The sequence below is a fragment of the Falco rusticolus genome, chromosome 2, assembly GCF_015220075.1.
Source record: "Falco rusticolus isolate bFalRus1 chromosome 2, bFalRus1.pri, whole genome shotgun sequence".
NCBI lineage: Eukaryota > Metazoa > Chordata > Aves > Falconiformes > Falconidae > Falco > Falco rusticolus.
In genome coordinates, this window is record NC_051188.1 from 117194666 (window position 1) to 117220060 (window position 25395).

At 41.8% G+C, this 25395-nt stretch overlaps 2 protein-coding genes across 9 annotated transcripts in view; one reads left to right on the forward strand and one right to left on the reverse strand.

Annotated features, from left to right (window-relative positions):
• The window catches only part of ZNF654 (zinc finger protein 654), a 36558-nt gene extending 21072 nt beyond the window's left edge, over window positions 1-15486 (reverse strand). The window contains exons 1-2 of one of the 2 annotated variants that reach the window (XM_037378150.1): window positions 15315-15486; window positions 3904-4049 (exon numbers count right to left, since the gene is read on the reverse strand). In XM_037378150.1, the coding sequence (XP_037234047.1) occupies window positions 3904-4049; window positions 15315-15446 (278 nt within the window). In that variant the 5' untranslated portion in view covers window positions 15447-15486. Of the gene's footprint in view, window positions 1-3903; window positions 4050-15111; window positions 15191-15314 lie in introns of those variants that run through there. The other variant, XM_037378152.1, reaches the window with a different exon arrangement.
• Window positions 15487-15988: 502 nt separating this feature from the next.
• On the forward strand, window positions 15989-23645 carry CGGBP1 (CGG triplet repeat binding protein 1). 7 transcript variants are annotated; one of them, XR_005102761.1, is made up of 3 exons: window positions 15989-16114; window positions 18547-19537; window positions 21089-23645. XR_005102761.1 is itself a non-coding variant. In XM_037378153.1 (2 exons), exon 2 carries the CDS (start codon window positions 18579-18581, stop codon window positions 19080-19082), a length of 504 nt encoding a protein of 167 aa, XP_037234050.1. In that variant the 5' UTR covers window positions 15989-16114; window positions 18547-18578; the 3' UTR covers window positions 19083-23645. The 7 variants fall into 7 exon arrangements, 6 of the variants coding, with proteins under 6 accessions (XP_037234050.1, XP_037234054.1, XP_037234052.1 ...); XM_037378153.1 differs by having other exon boundaries at window positions 18547-23645; XM_037378157.1 differs by having other exon boundaries at window positions 16007-16026; window positions 18547-23645.
• The last annotated feature ends 1750 nt before the right edge of the window (window positions 23646-25395 follow it).

The window sequence follows — 25395 nt, forward strand, 5'->3', positions numbered from 1 at the left end:
GGAAGAAAGAGGACAACTGTAAAATTACTATGGTATGCACAGTGTATAAGGAGTTACATTCAAGGAATAGTAACTTCACATGAATGCAGATTCCCAAAGATTAATATTTTCATGTGTAAGCATTTTCTACTAATACATTTTATTCCATTTCTGCCTGTTTTGCTGTAACGCCCACTTAAGTCTCTCTACAAAGATGCAGGTTTAAAGGTGTTATTAATTTCGTATTTCCAAATAGAAGCCTTCTGCTGTTAAATACTTTTAAAAAAAGCTTTTGAAGATTATTTTCAAAGGGAGAGCTTCTGCACAAATACACAAACGGCACTACATCCACCTTCTGTGTGGCAAGCAAAAAAATTGATAAAATTTCAATTTCATCACCACCAAGTTTTTAAGCAAATCAGATCTATACGCAGCAACACAAATTCACAAGTGTTACCTCAAAAAAGGTGGCAGATAAGGGAGAAGGCAGGACTGATCCTTTCAACAACAATCTAGATTCAAACTGACCTGTGGCCTCCGTGTTTTCCATCCTCTTAAAATACTTGTCCAGCATTTTATTTATTTTTAATAAAGTGACTGAGACAAACAATCATGGTAGCAGAATCAGAAAGGATGGGTCTATTTAAGGCTTCATTGACAGAAGCATACTTCCAGATAATACTTGTCATTCAGGCAATTTAATCAAAAAACTACACAGTTGGATCCCATGGATTTGCAAACAGCTCCAGCGCATCTGCTATTGCTCTGCCTTAAGATTCAGAGAAATTTAATTTCTTTTTTGAAAAGGTAACTGCCAAGTACTGCACTAACATAACCTGCAACTGCTGGTTAAGAAAGTGGTGAACAGCAGGCAATAACTGAGCACCTCTCAGAGGGAAAGACAGTACTAAAGAAAAACTCTTATCTAGGGCATTTTAGAAGCAGGACTGAACAGCAAAGGCTTTGGTCTCGTAACAGAAGAAAATAGAAATAATTTTCTTTAAGATTATTCCAGACATTTTTTTCCCAATGAACAGGGAGAATAAGGTGGCAAAGAGAGAGAAGGCAGAAGATGACCCCTGAAAGAGGTTCCAGCACCCTTCCAACCTACAGGATTTTAAATCAAGATCTCACTAATGGCAATTTCTTTCCTGACTATACCACTTAGTCTTTTATTGTGACTGTTCTTAAAAAAAAAAAAAAAAAAGGAAGATTTTCATGAACAGATGAACAAGGAACTCTTTTGTAGAACAATTACGTTTACTGCAGTTATTGCCAAATTTAAAGTCAAACTTCAATATATTTGAAGTTAATGCCTGAAGTATTCCTACAAAACCTTTCATTTTTAATAAAGCTAATTCAAAAGAAGTTAAAAGAGCAGACTTAAGGTAATTTTTCCTCTCAACATTTTCAGAAATACTGTGCATTAAAAGATCTTAATATTCACACAAACAAAATGAAGTTATGTGTGGGAATAATGCAAAAGTATCATAAAATTATGTTGTCCTTAGATTATGCTGCAGTAGTTTTTTTCCCCAGCCAGTGACAAGCTGTGCCAAAGAGACCTAGAAAATTTAAGATACACAATCATTACATTCAATGACAGAATTTTTCTCCAGATTAGGTCCTTCAATCTCAACTCAGATATGGAATGAAAAAATAACTAGTACCCAAATAAGCACTTCGTTCTGAAAACCATTATCTCATTTCATGTTGGTGCAACAAAATTTTGCAGCATACTTGACTCTCAGGAAAGGTCAGACATGAGTCATGTCGTGATCTAGAAAGCAGCCAAACCGGAACTTAAATAAGACAAAAATAGTTATAAAAATGGATACATGCATCATTTGCTATTTGTTTTGACTGATTTTAAGAGAATAGGATCTTGAAAAAAAATAAATCTGGAAAGTAATAGTGAACCAGTGTAAACTACAGTTTTCTTCCCTATCAATGCACCTGCTCCACACTCTTATCAGACTAATAAAGGAAGCTATCCAAATATTTCTATTTCCTCATCACTGGTCTCCATTCAGTTAAAATCCAGCTTGGCCCAGTTACCTTAAAAAAGAGCATTGCAATTTGTTTATAATAACGGTGCTTCCAAATTTATCACATCACTACCTTGATATTACTGGCATCAGAAGATTGCCTAAGAACACTAGAATGCTGGCACGATTATTAACCCCCCTGATATTAAAGGCAATACAGTGCTGCTTCATTTGTGCTGAACAGCACGGCCGGTAGTTTATTGTCCGGTTACCAAGGAAATCTCACTCAAGTATGACAATACAGGCAGATTTTTGCTCTCCAAGAACTAGTATGTACACTGAATTTTCAAAAGAGATTCGAGCGATGTTTCCCAGGTAACTGCAACTACAAAGCCCCAGGCCCCCTTTATGGTATCACATGCAAAACTATGCCAGTCGAGCAGAGTCAGAAGAAAAAAGTAAGCTGGCATTCTAGAATGGAAGAAGCAAGTAAATCCAGCTCCAAAACCCAAGACAGACAAGGGTGACAGGAAACCAGTGACCAATTCACTTCTAGACTATCGGGAAGTAACTATGCTACAAACAACAAACATGTGAATTTCTACCTTTATTGCACCCAAGCTTTGATATTTAAAAGTATATAAAAATGTGGTTTGAAGTTTATGAGTTGAGTCACCATGTTTTGATGCAACTGCTAGTCATTCTCCAATACCTGAGCATTACAGTTTTAAAAACTGTGTTCTAGTGAGTCTGTAGAGAGTCCCATGTCTCAAACATGTTTCAAACACGCACACAGAGTTACATCTCTTTGGTGAAATCTCACCAACACTTCAAGATAGCATACACTCTGCAAGTGTACAGAATAAGGCCTTGCCCCCTATGTAATTAGTACTAATAGCTCAAGAACAGCTGAAAGGATAAGCAACCCAATCCTCCTGACCAAGTCAACTGAAAGAGGAAGACCAGGACAGAATTCACTGCTGATGACTAGATGGGGCAGAAGTGAGACGTTTCCACACAAAATTCTGGACTGAGATCCTGAGCTGTATCGGAAAGCGCCACACAACAAGAAAGCAGTTTAAACAGCTGGACAAGTAAGTCCAACTTACTCAAACCAAACCCTCAATAAAGCTAGATTTTAGGGGTTTTGTCCCCACCTATTGAGAGAAGATCAGGTACACTGCATCTCTGTTAATGTATCTAATTCGCTGAAAAGATTATTTTTCTTTTGCTTCCATTCAACATCGAGGTTTTGAAGCCTGAAAAGTAGGTTTTTAGAACGAGAAAAAAAAAATAGGACTTTTATATACTGATCATTACCCTGACACTTTCAGCCTTCACATGGGAAAACGACCAATGCATCAAGAAAATTGGTATTATAGCGAGATTTATGACCCAACACTCTGCAGTTCTTGAAGTTGAATATGACGTTTGGTCGATTAACTGTATAACAGGTCATTCCCACAAGCATTTTGATGACTCAAACATAAAAAGCCATTTTAAACCAGACTCATTTCTTGAACACTAGAAGAAATTTATCTTAATACTTAGCATATTACATCACCAGTGATAGAACAGTAAAAACTTTAGACAAGTTATTTACAATTATGTGCTGTCAAAGGCTGGTCTTCGAATGCTCTACAATAAGATTTTCCAAGAAGTCTGTATAGTGATCACTTATTTCTTTAGATTATTAATTCTGCCAGAAAACCTGTATGACACAACACTGTAATACCCAACTCGAATATTTAACAAGGACATAAAAAGAGTAAACTACATTCTAGGGTTTGTATCCTCAGTCAGCGATTCTTGGTTCCGCGTATCTACATCACCTGATAAAACCACTCTTAGAAACTCTGAGAATCTCCGAGACCCTATCACCATTATAAAAGCGACACGGTCTATCTCATAATAAAAAAATTTAAGATGTACTTACAAAGCTAGGCTACTCAAAACGTATTGTACGTGCTCACATTCAGCTGGGAATGATACACAGGCAGACGTGAAACAACAGAGTGCTGTCTGAAGCACCTGAAGCTGAGGCAAAGGAACCTGCCATCTTCCAGCATAGTCTTCAACAACCTAATGACAAAAACATTGAAATATATATTACAACAGAAAACATTCTCTTTAGTCAGAAATAATAAGTAGTTAATACTGTACCTGCCTTATCTCCCCTCCTTCTCCCTCAGAAGTAGGGTTTGCAACCAAAAAAACCTGACCAGTTTGCACTATCAAACTGAAAAAATAAACAGAAGCTTTATGACCTGCATTATAAAAGATATACCACAAAGGACCTTCAACTCTTCTTTTCAGAGGGTAAAGCAGGAAATACTTTTTTTTCTTACACAGTTTCACATTAGATATTACACACTGCACTTAAACGCAAGTTTTTAATTTTGCAAAAGGACACAAATTATAGAGTCTACAACAATATCCAGACTTTACATCCTAAAACTTTCAAAGAGGGGAATGACCAGCCTGCATTCTTCTAGCCTTTATGTCAGCAGAGAAAGGCACAAACATACCAGTCACACTTTCTTACCTGATCAAACAAGTAAATTCGGCCCTTTTTATCCATTATGATGGAACTAAGGCAATTATGCCCTGATCTACAGTTATGGGACTGCAACTCTATTTATGGAGAAACACGAAGGTGAAAAATAGGTTTTGATGGAGAAAAATCCTTGCCTAGTCATCTAGTCAAATCTTGTTTGTATTAAAAAATGGAAATTTCTGGCACTGCCTATGACCACATTGGGAGGCTCATAAGCCAGCATCATCTGATATTTCTACACAGGTCTCCTTAGACTGAAGTCCTCGGAAGGGCCCAGTGTGTTTGGAGCACTCCACGAATAAAACATGGAGCACTGAGTTCAGCACGCAGCACAGCCATAAAACAGATGTTTGTAAAGGCACCCACCAATTCTGACAGACTAGCTATGCCGCAGTCCCCCAGCAAGCAAAAGGCCAAGGGCTTTGGGTCATCTCCTCCTTTAATCAACAGCTAAGATGTGACTCATGCAGTACTCCAAGCAGAGACTGAAAACTGTATTTTTTCCTTGCTCTGGCACATAGCTTATCTCATTGTGTCCCTTTACTCACCTACTCTTGCCTTATTTTCTTCATCATAATGGCACAGCTTCAATATAAGCAGAAGAGTGGACCAGTTACACTTCAGGGCCTAGGGCATTCTTCTCCAGCTGAGCAAACCTAACTGAGATCTACATCTGAGAAGGTGAGAAGCACGTGGGGAAACACCATGCCACCAGCCATGTTGTAAAACACTCCACAGCACATGGAAGAAGCAAGTAACTGGCTTCAAGAAAGCTGTGAAGCACCAGTTCTAGTTACACCCGGCCACCTATCTCAAGAGCCAGGCTGGCCCACACAGCACAGACTAAACCAAAAATCAGACATATGTCCTTCTTCAGGATTTCTTTTTAACTCAAAAGTCTGTGAATCCCATTTAGAATTGTCTCACTCCCCGTGAACTAAATAAAGGGTTTATAAATCAGCTTAAGTGGCCTACATTTTTAGTTCCAAAGCTGCATGCCTAACTTTGTTTAAGGCTCTGCAACATGAACAGGCCACTGTCCCATTTCTGACATTTTGATTGTAGCTGCTCCAAAGCAAAACAGTTACTGAAAACGGGACCAGTAACTTTCTCCTCACTAACAAGAGCAAAGACTGATTTATATTTTGTAAGTAATTTTGACTTTCCACCAAATTTATTCTAGTAACTCCTGTTTGAAAAATCTGTTAGCTTAACACAGCAAGTATCTAGGTCAACTGGAAGAAAATTAGCAGACTTCTAGGTAAAATACTCTTCCTCCTAAAAGGAAGAATAAACACTTTATAAAATAGTACTGCCACACACATCTATTGCAAGTTCTCCGAAAGACAAGGTCCCTTGTATAGGAAAACACAAAAGCCTTATCAGAACCAAAGTAGACAGAGAGAACAAACGTCCTTAAGTGCTTTTAGCCTCCAAATGATCAAACAAAGGTAGAAATAAAATATCAGTTCCCACCACTGTGTTTCACAACACTTTGACCTGAAAGGCACAACACAGATATGTTCATGAACTATTTCAAGCAACGAGACAACATATTGTGATGATACTGGTGGGGTTTTTTTTGCTAGCGTAAAGTGTTAATTGCAAAGAGCTTGTGACAGTGCACAACGGAATTCAGCAGAGCCAAGTGCAGTGGTACTTGGGGAACAAAACAATCTAAACGTGACATTAACATGATGGCCTTCAAACTGACAATTGCCACACAAGAGAAAGACTGTTATTATGACAGATGTTTTAATGAAAAATCACCTTAAAGCTCATTTCAATGGCCAAGAAAGCAAGTCAAGTATTAGGCGACTAATAAGACAAAACAAAGCAGAGCATTAACTGCTCAAACACATAGCACATCCCCACATCTATAAAACTGCATGCCTGGTGTGCTGCCTACAAATTCCTCTCTCAAAAGACAATACAGAAGGCCTGGGGGGAAAAAAAAAAAAAAGCAAGCTTTGAAGAAGGGCAAGCAAGGCAAGAAATGCAAAGTAGAGGATACAACCTGAAGCGTCCTAGTTAGTTGCACAGAAAGAAATGACAAGTGCAGGGGGGACACCAAACAAAGTTGGCAAGCAGGATCAAAATAAGTTGTAGGAGGTAGTTCTTCACACAGGGTGCATTTAAGCTGTGGAGCTCCTTACTAAAGGGATGCTCTGGATGCCGAATGGCTACATGAGTTGAAACAGACTGCAGGAGCTGAAAAAGACATCCACCAAAAGTTACTAACTACAGTAAATTAGCTGAACTGAAAACAGTCAGAGGGGAAAGTTACTGTATTTGCTTGTCTCCCTCTTTGGTTAGACATATATGAACTTCTGATAAGATTCTGGACCCAATGTCAGTGTGCCACTTCTGCAAATAGTCAGCATTCAAAAGCAACACAACAAGGGCTCATGCTGACATTAATAGACACTGCAGCCTCTGAAAGGTGCAGTCCTACTGCCCACACTTCACAAAGGCCTATAGAGTCCTACTAGTTACCCTTGGCGCACCTACTGCACTCATCTGAACCCAAAGAAAGCTAGTTTAGGAACTAACTGGCAGAGAACAGCCTCCTCTCCCAAAAAAACCATCAGTCACTGTCTGCATCAACTCTTTGAACTGGCCTGCCACAGAAGTACCAGAGATGCACAGAAAGCAAGACCCCACACCAGCCACACCGTCTCAGTTAGGCAGTTGTTTGCAACTCCAACGCATTCACCAAAGATTCACGGCAACCAAACTGTAATGCAACGAGCAAACCTCCCCACCCCAATATGGTCACAAAGAATATGAACAGCATACTTTCCACGCCGCCCCCCCCCCCCCGAGTATGGATACCCGAAACCACACATTCATCAGTCCCAGGGTGAAAGGGGGGGGGCGGGGGGGGAACCCCAAACCAAAACCCGCTAAAACTGGTCAACCCTCAGCAGATTTGCAACAATTAACAGTAAAAGATGGGGAGAGGGGGAGCACAACTAAGTACAAAATAAATCCCAAACCACACTCTACACACATTTCATATGGGTGAGTGGGGTGGGGTGTAACATATGTTTGTTTTACAATTCTATGTATATTTCACTTGCTGTTTTTAAGTGATCTCATTGAATAGCTTTTCCTACAATAGAAACTAACACTTTTTGTCCGAAATACTTAATATGCCAGGCTTTGAAACAGGATTGTAAACCAGAACATAGGTAAAGGTTTATACTAAAAAGAATCCCCAAACCAAACAAAAAACCTAAATGCTTCATGTAAACTTAATGTTTATTAGCACATTTTTAACACACACACAAATTTCAATATAATGAAGTCAGCCAAGCAAGAAGCACATAACATTGCACTTGTATTGGACAAGGGACAGGCCACTTTGACAGAAAACCAGAAGGGAGGCGACATTTTTACTTGACTTTCTGCAAAACCTCCTGTCAATAATTCTGTTCAGGTGCAATTTTCATATAAAGACACACCACCCACCATTCCCCCATCTGTCTTTACCTTTTAAATTACTACCATCCATGAAGAAAGAGACTGTGGGGCCTTTTGTCTCCCCTTCCTCATTCAGTGCAGACTGAAATCCACACATATATTTTAAGGGATTAAATATAAGTATCTAAAGTGATTTGACAATATTCCAAACACTTAAGAAAAACAGCATTGCAAATATGCAGGACACAAGAAACACATGTTTTATGCAGCGCTAGGCCTGAAGTTGCTACAGCTTTTCCTGTCCCTCCCCACAACAAAACAAGAAAGCAAAAAGAAACAAACCCCACCAATTTAAAAGTTTTGCCACAATTAAGATTTTAAATGAAGTTACTCCCATAACATTTTGTGAGATGTAACAGTAAAGGAAATCACCACACGATTAAAACCACAACCATTCTGTGAGTACTTCTGTTTATAGTTTTCAGAAACAGAAAGCTAGTTTGGCAAGTACAGCAATTGTCACAGAACAGAACGAACCAAAAAGGATTTTAAATGCCAAGCTCAAAAAAAAAAAAAAAAAAGAAAAAACTCTCCTGAAAACTAGAAACCATAATTAAAAGCAACACCTAACATGGTTGTCTGTTTAGCAGAAGTACCAGAGAGAACTGCTTGGATACCAAAGTTCAGTTCTAGAACCGAACTTGAGTACCACTAATTTTACTGTACTTGGAAACATCAAAGAAATAATCACTCCTTTTTTTATTGTCTTTTTAACCTATTTAGTGAATGATGAGCATTTTCATCTGTTTCTGCATATAAACAAGCTGTGTTCTTTCACAAGAAAGGATTGCATTACCCAAACAGAGAGAAGTCCTACAAAATAACATTAAACTTGTATCTATTAAGTAATGTTTTAAATGTTTTTATATAGTGTAATTAAAAAAAATTTTAAAAGTAAGCAAAGGCTTTACTGCAATTCACATGTGAATATTACATAAGGAGTAACCAAACATAATCACACTTCTGGCAAAAGAGAAAAACATCACCCAGCAACAGCATGACACATCCTACAAGACAAGTTTCTGCCAAAGCTCTACCCCTTAAAGCTAAATGCTCCCCCCCCCCCCCCCCCCCAATCGCCAAAATCTCATCCATTTCATCAGCCTGCTCCAGGCAGAAATAATATCTAAGCCGAGGTTCCATACACCCATTACATTTAGCTACCCAGACAGCCAGTTTCCATACATATTTACAGTCTGTCACTTGTACAAAAGTGAAAAGTATATATTAATTCTACAAAAGCCATTTGGGCTACTTGCAGCACTGTAATGAATGTCCCCGTGTAAGATTTTATGACTGAAAGATAAAAATTTACATTGAAAAGCAGTAATATTTCTCCTCATCTTTTGATTAGCGCCTCTCTGTCAACTAATTTAAAGAATTGTTTAAAGAATTGTTTAAATCATATATGGAAGAGAACTGACAACCTTGTGAATCCACACATTAATACCTATGTCCACAACATCAGAAATTTTAGTAAAAAACTTTAAATGCTTTTCATATAAAAATTACAATTCCTTCCCTCATCTGAACAACTACTACCCAAAAGGACACAACTTTATTTTTGTATTACCTACTGCAAGAAGTGTGTTTTCTCTAACTTGAAAAAGCCCGTGTAGCAAGGCTATCAAACTTTGCTACAGAAGCATCATTCAATCTGCAACTCCTTTGTACATTACAATCTTGATGTATTTTGCCAAGCAAAAGGGAAAGCTTATTTTCATAAAAAAAGCCAGACTTTGAGACAAGGCATTAAAAACTGGAGAAGTAGCAACCCTAAGAAGCTTGAAAGCGTGAAACAAAAAAGTTCCAAAATGCATTTGTACATTTGTGTAACTTTTATAGTAACTCCTTATTCCCACTTTTTTAAAAGATGGACACAATTTCTCAGGGCAAAGCTAAAGAACAGCAGGCACAAAACCTGAGAAGCTGGTATGAAGGGAGAAACGAGTATGTGAATAAGAAAAGACTTCATAATGTTAATGACAAAACAAGAACACTGAAGACTGTCTCCTTCAAAGCACCTATCTGCCGATAATGAGGCTGCAAATCCACTACTATAGTGAATTCTCCAAGAGGCTGACCAAAACCAGCCAAGCGCTCCACAAATACCACAACCTCCTCTTGCATGATAGTGGCTTATCAGGCTTCCCATCAAGTGTCAAAGGAAAGAGTACCACCACCTACCTAATCCAGGCCACCCTTTCTTTGCAGACAGGTAATCCTCCACAGAACCTAACCCTCACAACTTTTGTTTTCAGTTTGGGAGTAAAAAGGACCTGGTGCTTGCCACAGCTAATTTGTAAGGATTTCCTTTCAAACCTGAACTTCATTTGAATCTGAAACAGCACAATACTAAACTGCTGTCTAGCAAATTGAATATGCTTGTTTTCACCAGCCATGCATGGAAAAAAGTCCCATTAAATAGAGGACACAATGACAGGTAGAATTTTAAATTTAAAACTTTTCAGGTAGTTATGGCATTCTTTGATACACAGGTAAATTTAGTTACTGTAAAGCATAGCTGGCCCTTTGCAAGTCTTCACACATTTAAAACCAATGTCAGCCAAGTAAGTCAAGAGTGACTTCCAACCAGGCTCCCAAAATTTGAGCAACTAACAGGTATAAACATCTTTATTCAGGAAGATACAAAAAAAAAAAAAACAACCAACCAAACCACAAAACAAAACCCTTAGAACACCACAAATGCTACAAGAGAAAACAGGTGGTTAAAAATTACAGATTCTGAAGGTAGAGAGAAAATGAAGGAAATAAATAAGCTTCAAAGAAATTTAAGAGATCACTTTCCACTGCTAGTAGTCATATGAGCTAAACTTTAAAACAGTGTAAGAAAATCAAATATAGAGCCCAAAGGTCCAAAATGTAATAAAAGAAAAGTCTAGCATAACCAAAAGGTTTGTTTGTGGGGCTTTCCGTTTTGGTGTTCTGAGTTTGTTTGGGTTGTTTGGGTTTGGTGGGTTTTTTTTAAATGTAAACGCAGCTTAACTATTGACCTGAAGTTCAAAGTAAAGAGTCAAAAGCAAGTACTTTCAAATTTAAGCATATTACAAAAAGTGCAAAAACGTAACAATCCCAAAATCAGAAGCACAAACATTCAGAGACTGGCATATTTTTCTACCTTCATCCCCACCAAGCAAGGCAGACAACAATTGAGTCATACATCCATGTATTTTTCTTTTTAACTCCACTAAAATAAATCCAGAAATCACTATCTTTTCTAGTGTGTTACTCTATTTTACTTCTTGGCTTTAGGGTTCATAAACCCAAGAATTATTTTTCCGGCGGTGACTCAAGATACCACCGATTAATGTAAGCAGACTAGGTAATCTTTATTTCAAGAAGTTAAATCATACTGGGAGGCCATAAGCTGATGCCACAGTAAGAGTAGATCGAGTAGTGGTCACCCCTCACAGTATTACCTTGGCACTTTAGATCAGAGTGTTTGTTTCTGTCAGTACTGAAAAACATAAATTAACATCTTGTACAGTTATGCAGCCATGTGGACAACTACAGAAGTGCTGGGAGTAAGTTGTAGTATTTTGATAGTACTCAGTGTTATGAGAAAAGATTCTGAAGAGAAAATGCAATTTCAAGCTAGCTGAGAAAAGTATACCCACTTCAAGTGCAACAAAGTATAAACTACTTACATTCTCCAGCTCACTGTCAAGGTCTGTTTCCAAATCAAGTAAATTTGGAAAGTCAACCTTCTACTTAGAAAAGTTCTCCCCCCCCTCCCACACTCATACCAAAAAGTTACCATCTACGCTAATTTCTCCTCCCTCCATCATTTGTATTTCACTCACATAGGAATCACTCAATGGCTCCGGTCCCTGAGGAATCTCATGACAGAATTCCAAATCCTGCATGTAACAAGTTGAAACTCATGAAGCTCTTCCAAATGTTTAGGCTTGACGGGGTTTCTGCTAGGTACCACCTTTCAAATGGGTTTAAACCTACGAAGTAGTTAGACGCCTTGCTCTTTTGCTTGCCAAAGCTGAGAACAGTAGACACTTTTCCCAATGTCTGAGTGGTTTCAATACGTGGCAAACTTCACAAATAAGAAGAAATGCCAGATCAGCAGTTTTTAGTAAGTAACATAGAAACAGCTGATGAGATACATAAGCTGGGCACTTATCTTCCAACTGTCTCTTTTCATTCCCAACCACAGAAATCTTGATTTTTGTTTCCCTCATGTCATCAATCTTAAATACCAATCTAAGAAAAGAATAAGTTTTATTCCACTTTGCCTTAGAAGATTCAGGCTGTAATGACTCTGTATAAGCATGCACACCTACAACACAAAAACAGATCCCAGGAACTACACGCGGATTTAGAGACTCCACGTTCCAACCTCATCTTGTACATGAAACTGTGATTACAGATATATTTAAGGAAAACACTCTGCTAATCCACCTTTTGTAACTGTTACTTAATCTACTGTCTGAGAGGTTCAGCTGAAATACTCCAGGCCTCAAGAGCATTGAATCTGGCTGTTTACAGCAACATTTTACCTAACACATTTCAAGGATGAAAGACATGCGTATGCCACTGCTTCTCAAGGTCTAAGCTACTCTCTTACTCTTTACAACCAGTGAAGTGGTCTTTGTGCTTCTATCTACAGACCAAAAAGGCTTTACACTTTGCTTCATTTTTCCTGTAGCCCTTACAGAGATGTGGATGTGTGTACACTTCACACAGCAGCATAACTATAAGCAATCTAAACGATATTCTTTTCAGCTGACACCAAGCTTCATCACTATGACTGAAGCACAGCCATGTTATTTCAATAGGCGGTTATCCAGAAAATAAAAATGTTTCTTTGGGGTAGTTCAGACTCACAGTATTATCACTAAGCAACAATTTCTACAACTGCTGTTCAACTTTTGACACAAAACCAGGAACATAGGATGTGAACTCTGACATTTAGAAATGCCAAACAACCATTAAGACAAGCAAAATTGTGTTACCAGTGTGGACTGGAATGAGGTGGAGAGGCTTGATCTGCACAACAGCCAAACACGACGTTCAGAAGATGTGGATAGAAATGTACAAAGCAATAGGCTCTGAAAAAACTAGAGCTGAAGGGAAGAGTTGCACTAAAAATGTGGGGGGGGGGGGGGGGGGGCGGGAAGGGAAGCTAAACTCTCATAAAGTCATTTAGGTGAGGGGTTTTTTTACAACACATGTTATGAGAAAGAGGTGACCTAAGCTTCATGATACTTTCTGAAGAAGAAATTTAAGTATGCTTCATCACTTATTAAATAGGCTGAGGGCCGGTCAGCTGTCTGTATGTACAGGTATATATAGACCAGTATAATTGCACCGCTGTCAGTCTCGTGAGGGTAAATGCGCTAATGTAGAGCATGCACAACTTCATTTGTTGTCAAACCACCACTGTCACACAGCTACTAGCTTTTCATACGAGTACACTACACCAGTTAAGAACTTGTATTTATATAATTAAATCAGTAGAAGAATCCATTACTAAAAAACATGTTTAAACAAAACATGGAAGACTATATTTTGAGTGAGCACATGACTGTGGATCACACCAGACCAATTTTTTTTTTTAAAAATATCCCTGGAGACAAAGTGTTAATATATTAACTCACTTTCATCGGGATTATTTAAACTATGCATTATTAAAAAGAAAACTTAAAAGAAAAGAAACAGAGCCCTTTATATACTCAGAACATTGGCTGCCCATGTGGAGAGTTCATAAACTCGAAGCAAAACAAAGTAGGGGAGAGGGCTTGGCAATCTTGCTACACAAAAGAAACTGCAGGAGAAGTCAAGGTCAAACGACTTAGTTACTCTACTAGTAATAACTGTTATACAACTATTTTATAGGAAAATTCCTTCCCTGATCTCATCCTCGTCTGTTCCTTACTAACTCCTAGCTATGAAGCTATCACCGTGCCCACAGTTCCTCTTTAACACAATGAATTCAACACACAGTAAACGTAGCTACAAAAATCTAAGATGAAGCTCTGTGTTCAGGAGAAGCAAACATCTTAGCGACATGCCAATTTTATCAAATATGATTATGATTTCTTACAACTGTAGTTTACACTATAATTCCCCAAACATTCACTTCTTTTACTGGCTTCACAATTTTTTTCACACATATTAAGTTTAGAGAAATCGCTGAACAGAAGAAAATATAAAAAGGAACGATAAACCCAAAAAGCAACCTATGGACTTACTGACAGTATGCCACCCGAGATGATTGGTATCATTTATTACAGTAGATAATATTTCAAAGAAATATTTCATTGAACAGTAAAACAGGATGAACAAAATAAGAACATGAAAACACGTTTATTTAAATGGAAGAAAACAATCGGCGTGGCGAGGGAAGCAGCCAAGAAGTCGATGAAATGAAGTAATGGCATGCAAAACACCGCTAGTCTGCCTCGGAAAACAGCAAGTAGAGTGGCTGAAATCCACCCGGCATAACTAATGGTTCATCAACACCTGCTAATGAACGCAACTTGGGAAGCAACCTGTTGGTGCTCTTTCCTCTGCAAGGCACAGATAAAGGGGCTGCAAAGAGCACGAGAATTCCGGGCCCGCATGAAGAAACGCTGCTTTCCGAAGGGGAAAAAATAAATAAATAACCCCCAACAAACCACACCACCCTGGTGTAATTCAGCAACCGCTACGAGAGCTGTTCCCGAGGCCCGCCCGCCCCCCCGCCCGGCTGCCCAGCCCAGGCAAAGCCACCCGGAATTGTTTTGCCCGCAGCACCGCCGCCCCCGGCGGCACCGCACGTGTCCCGGTCCGCCGACCCCGGAGCGGCGGCGCCCACCAGCACCGGCGGGACCACCCGCCCGCAGCGCCCCCCACTCCTCCTCGCCCGCCCCCACCCCCGCTCCAGGAGGCGCCGTCCCTCCCCTCCCCCACACAGGCCTCCCTGCCAGTCCCGGCCTCCACCCTCCCCCCAGGCCGGGCCGGCGGCACCCGGCGGCAGCCCCCCGCCGCCTAGCAGCCAGCGCCGCCGTTCCTCCGCCCCGCCCCAGAGCCGGGGAGCGGGTCCCCTCCCCCACTGACCCCGCCGAGCCCTGCCCCGGCACTGACCCCAGGACGCCGGGGAGCGGCCCGAACCCCGGCCCCGACGAGTGCTGAGGGGTAGCGGCCTCGGCCCCGCGGCGTGCCCCCTCCCCGCCGCACCGGGGGAACCCCCGAGCCACAGCGGGGGGACCCCCGAGCCCGCCGCGGCCCACCCCCACCCGCGGGGGGGAGGGGCGAGGAGCGGGCCGGGGGGGCGGGGCGGCACTCACCTGGCAGAAGCGGCGGCAGTAATACTGGCTGTTGAGGAGGGCCGGCAGCCCGGCCGGGAGGCCCGGCGTCACCAGCGCCTCCAGCTCCTCACTGAGCCGCTCCGACTCCTGATCGCTCTCGTCTTCCGCCATGCTGCTCCGGCCGCCCTGCGCGTACCGAGCACCCCCCCGCCCCGCCCCGCCCCGCCGGAAGGGGCAGCCCCCTCCCCGCCACCTCACGTCCGGCCACGCCCACCCCCCGCGCTCCTATTGGGCCAGCCGGCATGTCGATCAACGGACAGCGGCGAGGGAACTCGCCGGTGACCTTTGGCTCCTCCCTTTCACCCGGCCCCACCAAAGTGTTCTTCGATTGGCGCAAAAGTCTTCTCGTTACTTTGCCCCCCTCTTGCTATTGGCTACTCACCCCGTCTGTTACACCGCCTTCCACCGCCTCCCGTCGACGACTGGCCGAAGCCCCCGTCCGCTAGACGCCGCCGTCTCCCTCCCGTGCTCTGACTGGCCGGAGGGCGCCTCTATCACGGCACTTACACCCGCCCCCCACTTCTAATTGGGCAAAATAGCCGCCCATCTCCGTGCTCTTAGGCTGGGAAAACCAATCAGGGAGGGCTTGCTCCCGCTCGGCCGCTATGTGGCGGCGGGCAAGAGGCGGGCGGCGGGCGGGCGCGGCGGTTGCTAGGCGGGTTGCTAGGTCCCGCCTACCGCGGCCGCCAGGGTGGGTAGGTCCGTCTGGCTGCGGCGCGGCGCGGGGCCCAGCGGAGGAGCGGCGGCGGGGTGCGGGGGAGGCCGCGCGGCCGGAGCGGGTAACGGCGCCCGGCGTGGGGCGGGCGGGGCGGGCGGCGCTGCCTCGGCGGGGCCCCTTCTCTGCCGCCTGCGGGGTCCCGGGGGCGGGAGGGGGCTGCGGGAGCTGGCGGCGGCGCCTCCCGGCTCTTGCCGCGGAAGCCTACCCCCGTGCCTAGCCGTGTCAGGGCGGGCCGTGCGGCGGGAGGGCCCGCACCTGCCTGCCGCCGCGGCGGGGAGCGAGGCCCGGGGTGCGGCGCCGGGGGCCGGGCCCTCAGCCCCCCGCGGGGCGAGTGAGGGGGAGAGGCGGGGCCGCCCCTCAGGGGCCCGCAGGGGTTAAATGGCGCCGGCAATCCGGTGCCTGAGCCCGCGGGGAGCCGCTGCCTCGCTTGCGGGCGCCCCGCTGGCAGGGTGCTGCCCAGCGCTTGTTTTTCGCCTACCCTGAGGCGCTGTGGGGCCCGCCGGCCGTCCCGTACACCCGTGGCGGCCCCGCGGCCGGCGGCACGCTGCAGGCACGGCGGGCGCTCCGCCCTGCCCGGCTCCCGCCGCTGGCCCGGCTGCAGCGCCGAGCGGGGGTGCCGCGGGCAGCTGTCCGGGCCCCCCGGGCTGCACCCCGCCTTCCCCGGCACTCCCGAGCCCACAAGCAGTCCAGGCACCGGTAGGCATCGAAATCCACGTCGAAACTTGAGACAAAAAAACCCACAAACCCAAACAAAACCCAGCAGAGATCCTGTGTTTCGGTGGCTGTACTGCTCAAGGAGTTCCTACGGGTTTTGTTACAGCACGAGTGCAAACGTGTTTTGACGTCTCAGAAGCCTAAGCAACAGGTTAATGTTAGGTTTAGACTTGGTTTCCGCTTGATTTCAGGAAAGCTCGCGGGGATCAATTGCATAAAACAACAAAAAGAATGGAATTGGTGCCGAAAAAAGATGTTTTCTTAGTCTGTAGTTTTATGTGGTATCAGTCAAGGCTTACAGTTCTGGAAAGTATTGGATAGTGTAAAAAACAAACTAGGAAAGGAGCTAATGGCAAGATATTCATCTCCTTTTTCTCAGAAGGTTGACATATCTTAGCATAACTTTAAGGAAATTTTGAAGACTTTAAGACAATTTTGAAGACTGAGTTACTGTTCCTTTATTTCCAGACAAAGCAAAAGGCATTCTGGACAGCAGAAACTCCCTTCGGTCCTTAGAGCTGGACAAGCTCAACTTACTGTTAATTGGGAAGTTCTGGTCTTTTAGAGGCAGCTCACACCTACAGGCATTCCGATCTCTCAGTCTGCCTTGTAAGCACAGGCACTGCAAAATTCTTGAAAGTTGTCCATGAGTAAATGCCCAGGGAACCTATTATATTTCCTCCAGGTATTTGCCAAAATAGATTTTTAAGAAACACCTGTTGCCCCTTTTTTTGTTAAGGGAGTGGGTAGTTAATGTAATGACCATTCATTTTGCCCAGAAAACCTCAAACCTGAACAGACCTGTTTCTTGACTTCAGCTTTACCTTCAAAAGGACTTAAAATATCTTGGCTGAGATTTATACCAGCTATTCCATTTCTTAACAACAGAAAAAGACATAGGTCCTGTTTGATTTTAAGATGGCTTGACTAGGTTATTGCAAACTTTGGTCACATAGTGTCATTCAGGGTGATGTTACAAAGTGTCTGGCTCTCTTGCCCAGAGAAGCTGTCTCTTTGAAAACACAGGTTCTTACTTTGCATTGAAACATATGTAATTTTCTGTTTACATTAGGCTGTTTCAGCAGTCTCTAGTTGCAATGACAAAATGATTTGCTTTTGACTCTTGAGTTGAGACCCAATCTAATATTGGTGGTTTGAGATGGTGCAAAAGGGAGGGGTGTTTCCAAATGAGTACTGACAAAGCTCAGGTTTAGGTCACGTTTTTTGGTTTGTTGGTTTTAGGTCATCTGTCTGTCATTCCCCCCCAGCTTTTGTAAGTGACAGTAATGGCTGCCTTGCCTGATACTTGGACAGCTAGGCTTTTGCTAACAGAATTAATACACATTTTCAGGAAGTAAACAGAAAAATACTGACTCAACTTAACTAAGAAACTGTCAAGTATGTTGAAAATACCAAGAAGAAAATACCCTTAATGCTAAAGAGTAAAGGATAAAAACTGTCTCCAACAAAAAGCCAAAAGCCTTTCTATTTGACTTTCAGTGATGAACAGATTCAGTTTTGAGGGTTCTGCTGAGCTTTGTAGCTGTAGAAACTAAAAAGTGGTTTACTCTGACCCGTGAGGAACTTCAGTCTCCTAAGTTCTTTGGACTTCAAGATGAAGAGCCTTTCAATAATGGTTTCATATTTGTATTTTATATATAATTATCTTTTTGATGTCAACAAGCGCTGTATTGGATATTGACTAGACTGCAAACCAGCTGTTTGGTTGAAAACATTAGCATACTTAAACAGCAATTTTTTAATATTTTTTTTTTTAAGCTTTCAGGTGGTAAAGTTGATTGAAGGCAGCAATGGAACGATTTGGAGTGAAGTCCGCTCCGTCACGTAACCGCTCGAAGACTGCTTTGTACGTAACTCCCCAGGATCGCGTAACTGAGTTTGGCAGCGAGCTGCACGAAGACGGAGGAAAACTCTTCTGTACTTCCTGCAATGTGGTTCTGAATCACGTCCGCAAGTCTGCGATCAATGACCACCTCAAGTCTAAAACACACACAAAGCGAAAGGCAGAGTTTGAAGAACAGAACATCAGGAAGAAGCAAAGGACTCTGACTGCCTCCCTTCAGTGCAACAGTACTGCTCAGACAGAGAAAACCAGCGTCATCCAGGACTTTGTGAAAATGTGCCTGGAAGCTAATATTCCACTTGAGAAGGCTGATCATCCATCTGTGCGAGCCTTCCTCTCCCGCTACGTCAAGAACGGCAGTTCCATACCCAAGTCAGACCAACTAAGGAAAGCATACCTGCCTGACGGGTATGACAATGAGAACCAACTCATCAATACTGAAGATCGTTGAGAATAAAACTGTTTTAATCATTGTTGTGAAGTTTTACATATTGATGGTGTGGTTTATTTTTATATTCATGCATATATACAGTGTTACATACTGGTTTTACAAGCTATTTTGTATTATTGTAGAAATGACAATCTGTTTGTGAACTTAGCGGTATGCCACAGACTGTTGCTAACCCTGCTGTAGACTTCAAAGCTACATTGATGTAGAACTCATGATGAATGTAGGGAACATACCTGGCATACAGCTTATCCGTGTTCAGTCCAGCTGTGACTGACGCTGAGGAAAAGGCACTTGGATGGAGGACCTCCCTTACCTAGACTGGATGTCTGCATACACGAGGAAGATGATGCAATAGGGATTGTTAATCATGTCAGCTGATTGCTTTGTCCAGTATCCTGTCTGTGAGTCACCAAGAAGAAGTGCTGCACATTTGAAATACAAGAAGCTGTAGAATGGTTCGTTAAAACATAAGCGCTTTGTTGGGGGAGGATTGTTGCAAATTCCTATTCAAGTTCGGTTTACATTCTAAAACGGGAATCGTTTTTTCTTCTACAGTACTCTTGTCCTATTTGGTGCAACTGTGGATGTATTCATTATGTAGCTTAAATAGCTGGTCTCTTCTATTGACCTCTGAACTCCGCTATTCTCACAACACTAGGAGTTCTGCAGATTTACCATGCCTGCTTTTTTAAAATCGCTGTTTTCGTTGTCTCAGTTTGACATGTCCCCTTCAGTTTCGGAGACAATCTTTTGAAAGCTGAGTAGACAAACCAGTAAGCAAGCGTGGTTTGCTGTGCAGCTGTTGGCAAGTGAAACTTATATTGGACCAAGATCTTAGTAGAGAGGATTAATGCTTTTTTTCTTACTAGCAGGGCACAGAATGCTAAATCTAAATTGGGGGTGGGGGAGGCACTAAATTGTGGAGCTGGGAAAGCTTTTTCACAGTGCGCAGGAGAAGAGTCTCCTCCACCTTTCCCTGAAGGTCCTCTACATCTCTGGCTTTGTCCTCAGCCTCTGAGTCAGGGGAGGTCAGGTGACTGAAATAGTTTTCAAAATAGTTGCTGCAAAGGCTGTTCAGCACCTGTAAGCGCAAATAGGAAATGATGTATACTTTGAAGCTATACTGGAATTACAGACCTGGACTGAATTTCTTACTCTGTGCCAAGGCCACATCTATTGGACTGGCAAAAAGTAAAATGGAGACACTGAAGAATTTCAGTGATGTGTTACCCTCTCCAAAATCTAGAAAACTATTACTGAGCTATTCCAAATTATTATGCCAAATAGTACCCTCGATGTTAAGTGCTCTACGAAGTTTTTGAATGGCATGAGGGAGCATTGTGCGAAGTGCTGGAATATGACCAACTTCTGCCTGCTCTAGATCTGCTCTAGTTTTCCTTGAGGTGCTTTGGGTTCAGGAAGGTGCCAAGCATCTTCTAGCGACACAGAAATCCTCCACTCAGTGGACACAGTGGTGTAAGCATGCTTTAACTCCGTCAGGCGGAGCCAATTCTGTTCAGCTTCCTTTCCCCAGTAGATTTTCACAGTATCTGTTTCTCAATATTTCTTTTATTCCAAATACTTACAGCAATACTAAGTAATTGCTAAAACCAGACAAAATAACCTTCTTGTTTTGTTTCTGTAGCTATTTCCCTAGCTATTTCTAGAGCAGTCTCTTTTGCTGGATTGAGAGAGACTTGCATACTTAATAACGACTGGTTTTTGTGCAATTAGCTTCTATGGAAATGCACTTGTGTTACATTTATAACCATGTCTTGTAGCCTTCTGCCGCGAGACCTGCTTGAGTAAATGCACAGAACTAAAAAGCAGAAGGTTGTGTACCCATGTTTACCAGTATGTGGGTACTCGGGACACTGCTGCACCTTTGGGCCCTGTTGAAGCTAGCGGGACTCCATGCAGTCATAGCAATCCTGCCAATGATACTGGTTGCTGGTTTAGAACTTCAGACACAAATAACGGTAGTATTTTTTTTTCTCTAATTCTAGATATCAAAACATGCCTTCCAAAATATTGCTTGCTATTGCAGATGCTTGGTTTACCTCAGAAGATGATGAACTGCCTTGGGCTAGAACAGTTTTACAAACATTCTTAAGCCAAGTGAAAGGTACACTGCCAAAAGCCTTTTTCTGTCCTGACAATAACTGAAAATGTTCTTTTACAGCTGCTGTTTCTTTACAGTGAAACAGCATCCTTGCTTCAATTTTTTATTATTATTTTTTTACCTTGGAAATGCTATCTTAGTGTTGAAGCAAATAGGAAATAATGAAGTATTGAGAAAACAGGCTTCTATTAAACAAAATCACCTAGAGAAGATGGTATGACTGGAAGGTATGAATTTGGGCTAGTTAGCTCGGTTGTTGATGTGGGATTTTGCAGGCTGCACCCCATAACCATTTTATATAGGATTCAGTGCTGTGTGGTTTTCCTTTGACTGACAAACTGACAGACATTTGGAAAAGCTTAATGGTAACATTAAATAGCTCTTGCACAACTGAAAAAAAAAATCACATTACTTTCACTTATATGGTTTTACATAAAAATGCAAGTTAGCAACATCAGCAGCTTTTATAAAAAAGAAAATCAGTTGTTTTCAATAAGGCAAAGCAGTATTAGGACGCTTAATTTCTAAAAAGCTTACTGTATGTATAAAGCAGTCAGTGTACAGAGCCTCAATTTACAGAATTAATACAATTCTGTAAGTATATTCAGTAATTATTCTAGTACCAATTTAGTTTTTATGCACAATTACTGCAGAGGGTGTAAGCCTGGTGAGGAACCTTATCAGTGTAGCCATACACTGCCAACTCATAATGATTTGGAAGCAAAAATTGGTCATCAGGATTTTGAATGGAACTGACTTAATTCCAATGCACAGCAGCTTGTAGGACACTGGTGTCTTAATAATAGGACAATTTTGTTTAAAAAAAAAAAGAAAGCACCATGATGCTTTTCAAGCTTTTTGAAAATCAAGATACTTATCCATTGCAACAAATATTCATCATGGAGTAAACCAATGAAAAGTAAAGCACTTGCAGGACATCTAGAAAGAATAATGAGTAAGTGAGTTTGTATTCATGGACGTAACCCAAATCGTCAACAGGACAGTAACACATTATTATTATTATTACACAGTAAAAATGGTTCCACTCAGTCTTGGAACAGAGTCCTGCAAACACGCAAATTCAAAGCATGATTTTGCCAGCGTGGCTATAGTTGGATGAAGCATAACCTTTGTTCAGTTGCTGTTGACCTTAGGGAAGATTTACAACAGAAGTTTTCTGGTATATAAAAGCCTAAGTAATAACTAATTCCTAGAACAGAGGCTGTGATTAAGTTGTTTAACAGTCTCCATGGTGTTTTCCTTTGTCCTGCAAGAACACTGCATTATTTTTTCGGTGTATTTCCTGTAAAAAGTACTCTCACAAGGGAGGATGGTAGCAATGTCTTCTGCTTTTCATTTTACATACGTATCTAGGGACAAGCTATAAGGGATGCTTTTTGCCAGGTGGTTTTCTTAATATATTTGAAGCTCTAAATGTAATATAAAAAAAAAAAAGAAATAAATATTTTCTTCTCTGATCATGTACTTATATTAGTTTAGCCAACTCACAGCTAAAATTACTCTGAAATGCTTTTGTTGGAACAACACTTACAAAGAGTAAAATACAAACAGGAACATTCTCTGTTTTGTTACTACTTACTTGTATGCACGTTAGTTTCAGCTTGCATGTTCTTGAAAAAAAACATGAACAAGTTCTAGTATTTTAAAGCACTTTGAAGCCTGTAATTTGACAGGTCCCTAGAGGAGATGAAACATTTGACATAAGGAAAGGGAAAGCTGTTTTTCAATTGAGAGAGAAGCTTGGTTCTGCAAAGTATGGGATATTCTCATGATAGAAGGACTATTTTTAGCCAGAGCCCCTTTTAGCAATTCTGTTGAACTGAACAGTGAAATGCTTCCTGCTAGGTTTTGCAGCATAATGAGCTGGTTTTCAGGAAAAAAATAAAAAAAAAAAAGCTGGAAGTTTGGCAAGGATAATCTCTATTTATATTTACATATAAACAGAGGCAAGACTCACTGTTGTTGTGTTCACATTGTACTCACTGCTAACTCTTTGTGTAATTTGAGTGCTTGTTGTCTTTGTACAATTTTAAGGTTGTGTCTAACTTTCAAAATAAATTTTTTTTTAACAAAGCTTCTCACTGTAATAATGCTATTAGAGTTTAGTCTCTTTTGGGCTAGTGAAGATGCTTTATTTTTGGACTGGTGGTAGGGATGTTTTGCTGATGGTAAGTGACCACAGAAATGGTTCATTTTAAAGAAGTGGAGAACTTATGATTAGATACTGGAGTGAGACTGAAAATACCTGGGTCCTGCAGTGCCACAAAACTTCCTGTTAGAACAGTAAGAACAGACTAGGTGATTTAAGTTTTTATATGAAAATATTATTGGGAGAGAAATACTTTACTTTGTAAAGTTTTCACTTGGTAATGGAAAAATGGTTCTTTTTTAAAAAAAAATAAATTAATTCCTTTTTCATAGACTTTATGGATGATCTCTTATTTTGCCAAGAAAGCGGATAAAGAACATTAACATATAATGGTAATGTAAGATAGCAGAAATGGATAGTGACAGGAAAAATTAAAGTATCTACATGCTGCTGTTGTAGTTTAAGGTAGTATCAAGCTATATGTTGAAGCAGTTTGTTGGTGTGTCTGTACAATCACACTGAAGTCTGTTTCTGGACTGGTTATACAGAACTCCTGCTTCCTGTCAGGTGCGTGACTTTCTTCACGGTGACAGAAATTCCCTGGTTATGCCTTCTGTTGCAAGTGAACACCAAGTGAAATAATTGTTACGCATTTTGATATTGCGGTAAGGGATGTGTAGGTATAGGATCGTGCCAGCTCCCTAACGCTTTCAGGAAGGGCTTCTGCAATGTGGAAGAATCGGGTCTTTCCAAACTATCTGCAGAAAGATCACAGTTTCCTCTCTGTCTCCCTTAGGGACTTCATGAAAATTTAGCAAATACTATCAGCCCGTCAAAATTATCAAGTGTAGGTTGATTGTTGACACATTTCTTTTCCTGAATTCTTATCTGACGTGACATCTCACGATGGATCACAGATAAACTTGTGCAACCGCTTGACTCAAATTTATTAATCATTATTACTTTTAGATCACAGCACATTAAGATCAAGTTGCTTTGTCGAATGGAAAACCAGAATAGAAATAGACATACCCTTTTGTAAAGTTTTCTTGTGTGGGCTATTCTTCTCTGAAACAGCTTATGTGTACTGGTAAAATCAGCACACCAGTAAGGATTTGTGTGGAAGGTGATGCAGGATCGGGTGAAGTACATATTTAAAGTGTAGCATTTAGGCCATGCTAAGTTCTTAACGATGACATTTTACTTTCCTGACGGAATCACACCATTTAACCCCTACTCAAGACGCAGTAGGATGAAGTGTACATAACTGCTTTTAGGCCACATCTATACTGATAATGAAGTCTGACATTTGCATTTACATAGGCTGGACAGCAGAGGCTGGAGGATAGACAATCTGTGGCAGTTCTGCTTAGGGCAGGGGAGGGAAATCCCACCCTCACACCACTTTCTTTACAAGGAGTTTTGTATTTGTGGGTCTTCTGGTGGCAGAGGCCACCTCTTTTCATACTGAAAAGCAGGTAGCAAGGTGCAGGCTCTGAGACAGGCTGCGGAGAGCTACCGCAGCTGGCCCTCAGGCTTGACAGAGCGTCAAGGCCCTCAGGCCCCAAGACCAGCGTCACCCCTGAAGCTAAGTGTTACCTATTTAGTAAGCTTAATACAGTTCCATCCTATAAAATAAAAAAAGAAGTCTAAATCAGAAATGATAACCAATTGTTGAATAGCTGTTTTGGTCCAAGTTTAGCTTCTAAGTGCCCTAACTCCACGCTCACTTTCGGTTTCAGAAGCCAGAAACATTTGAAGATCCAGTCTGACTAAACCCCATCTATTTTGCTGTAAGATTTCCGCCAGACCTGGAGGAGGATGCGAGGAACGCTACTGGTTTCAGTTGGTACACAAAGCCCGCGTTCAGCTGAGGCAACCAACCACAAGCAGTGTAGATTTATTCGTGTTTTAGATGTATCTAAGCACTTAGCACTCTCTGTGTGTCGTCTTCTGCCTAGTAGTGCACAGGAAGGGGAGGGAAAGGCAGGGGATTACTTAAACGCAGTGCAATGACCGGTACGCTCATGCTATACATACCCCACGAGCACCCTAAAGTAATCTGCACATTCATTAGGACA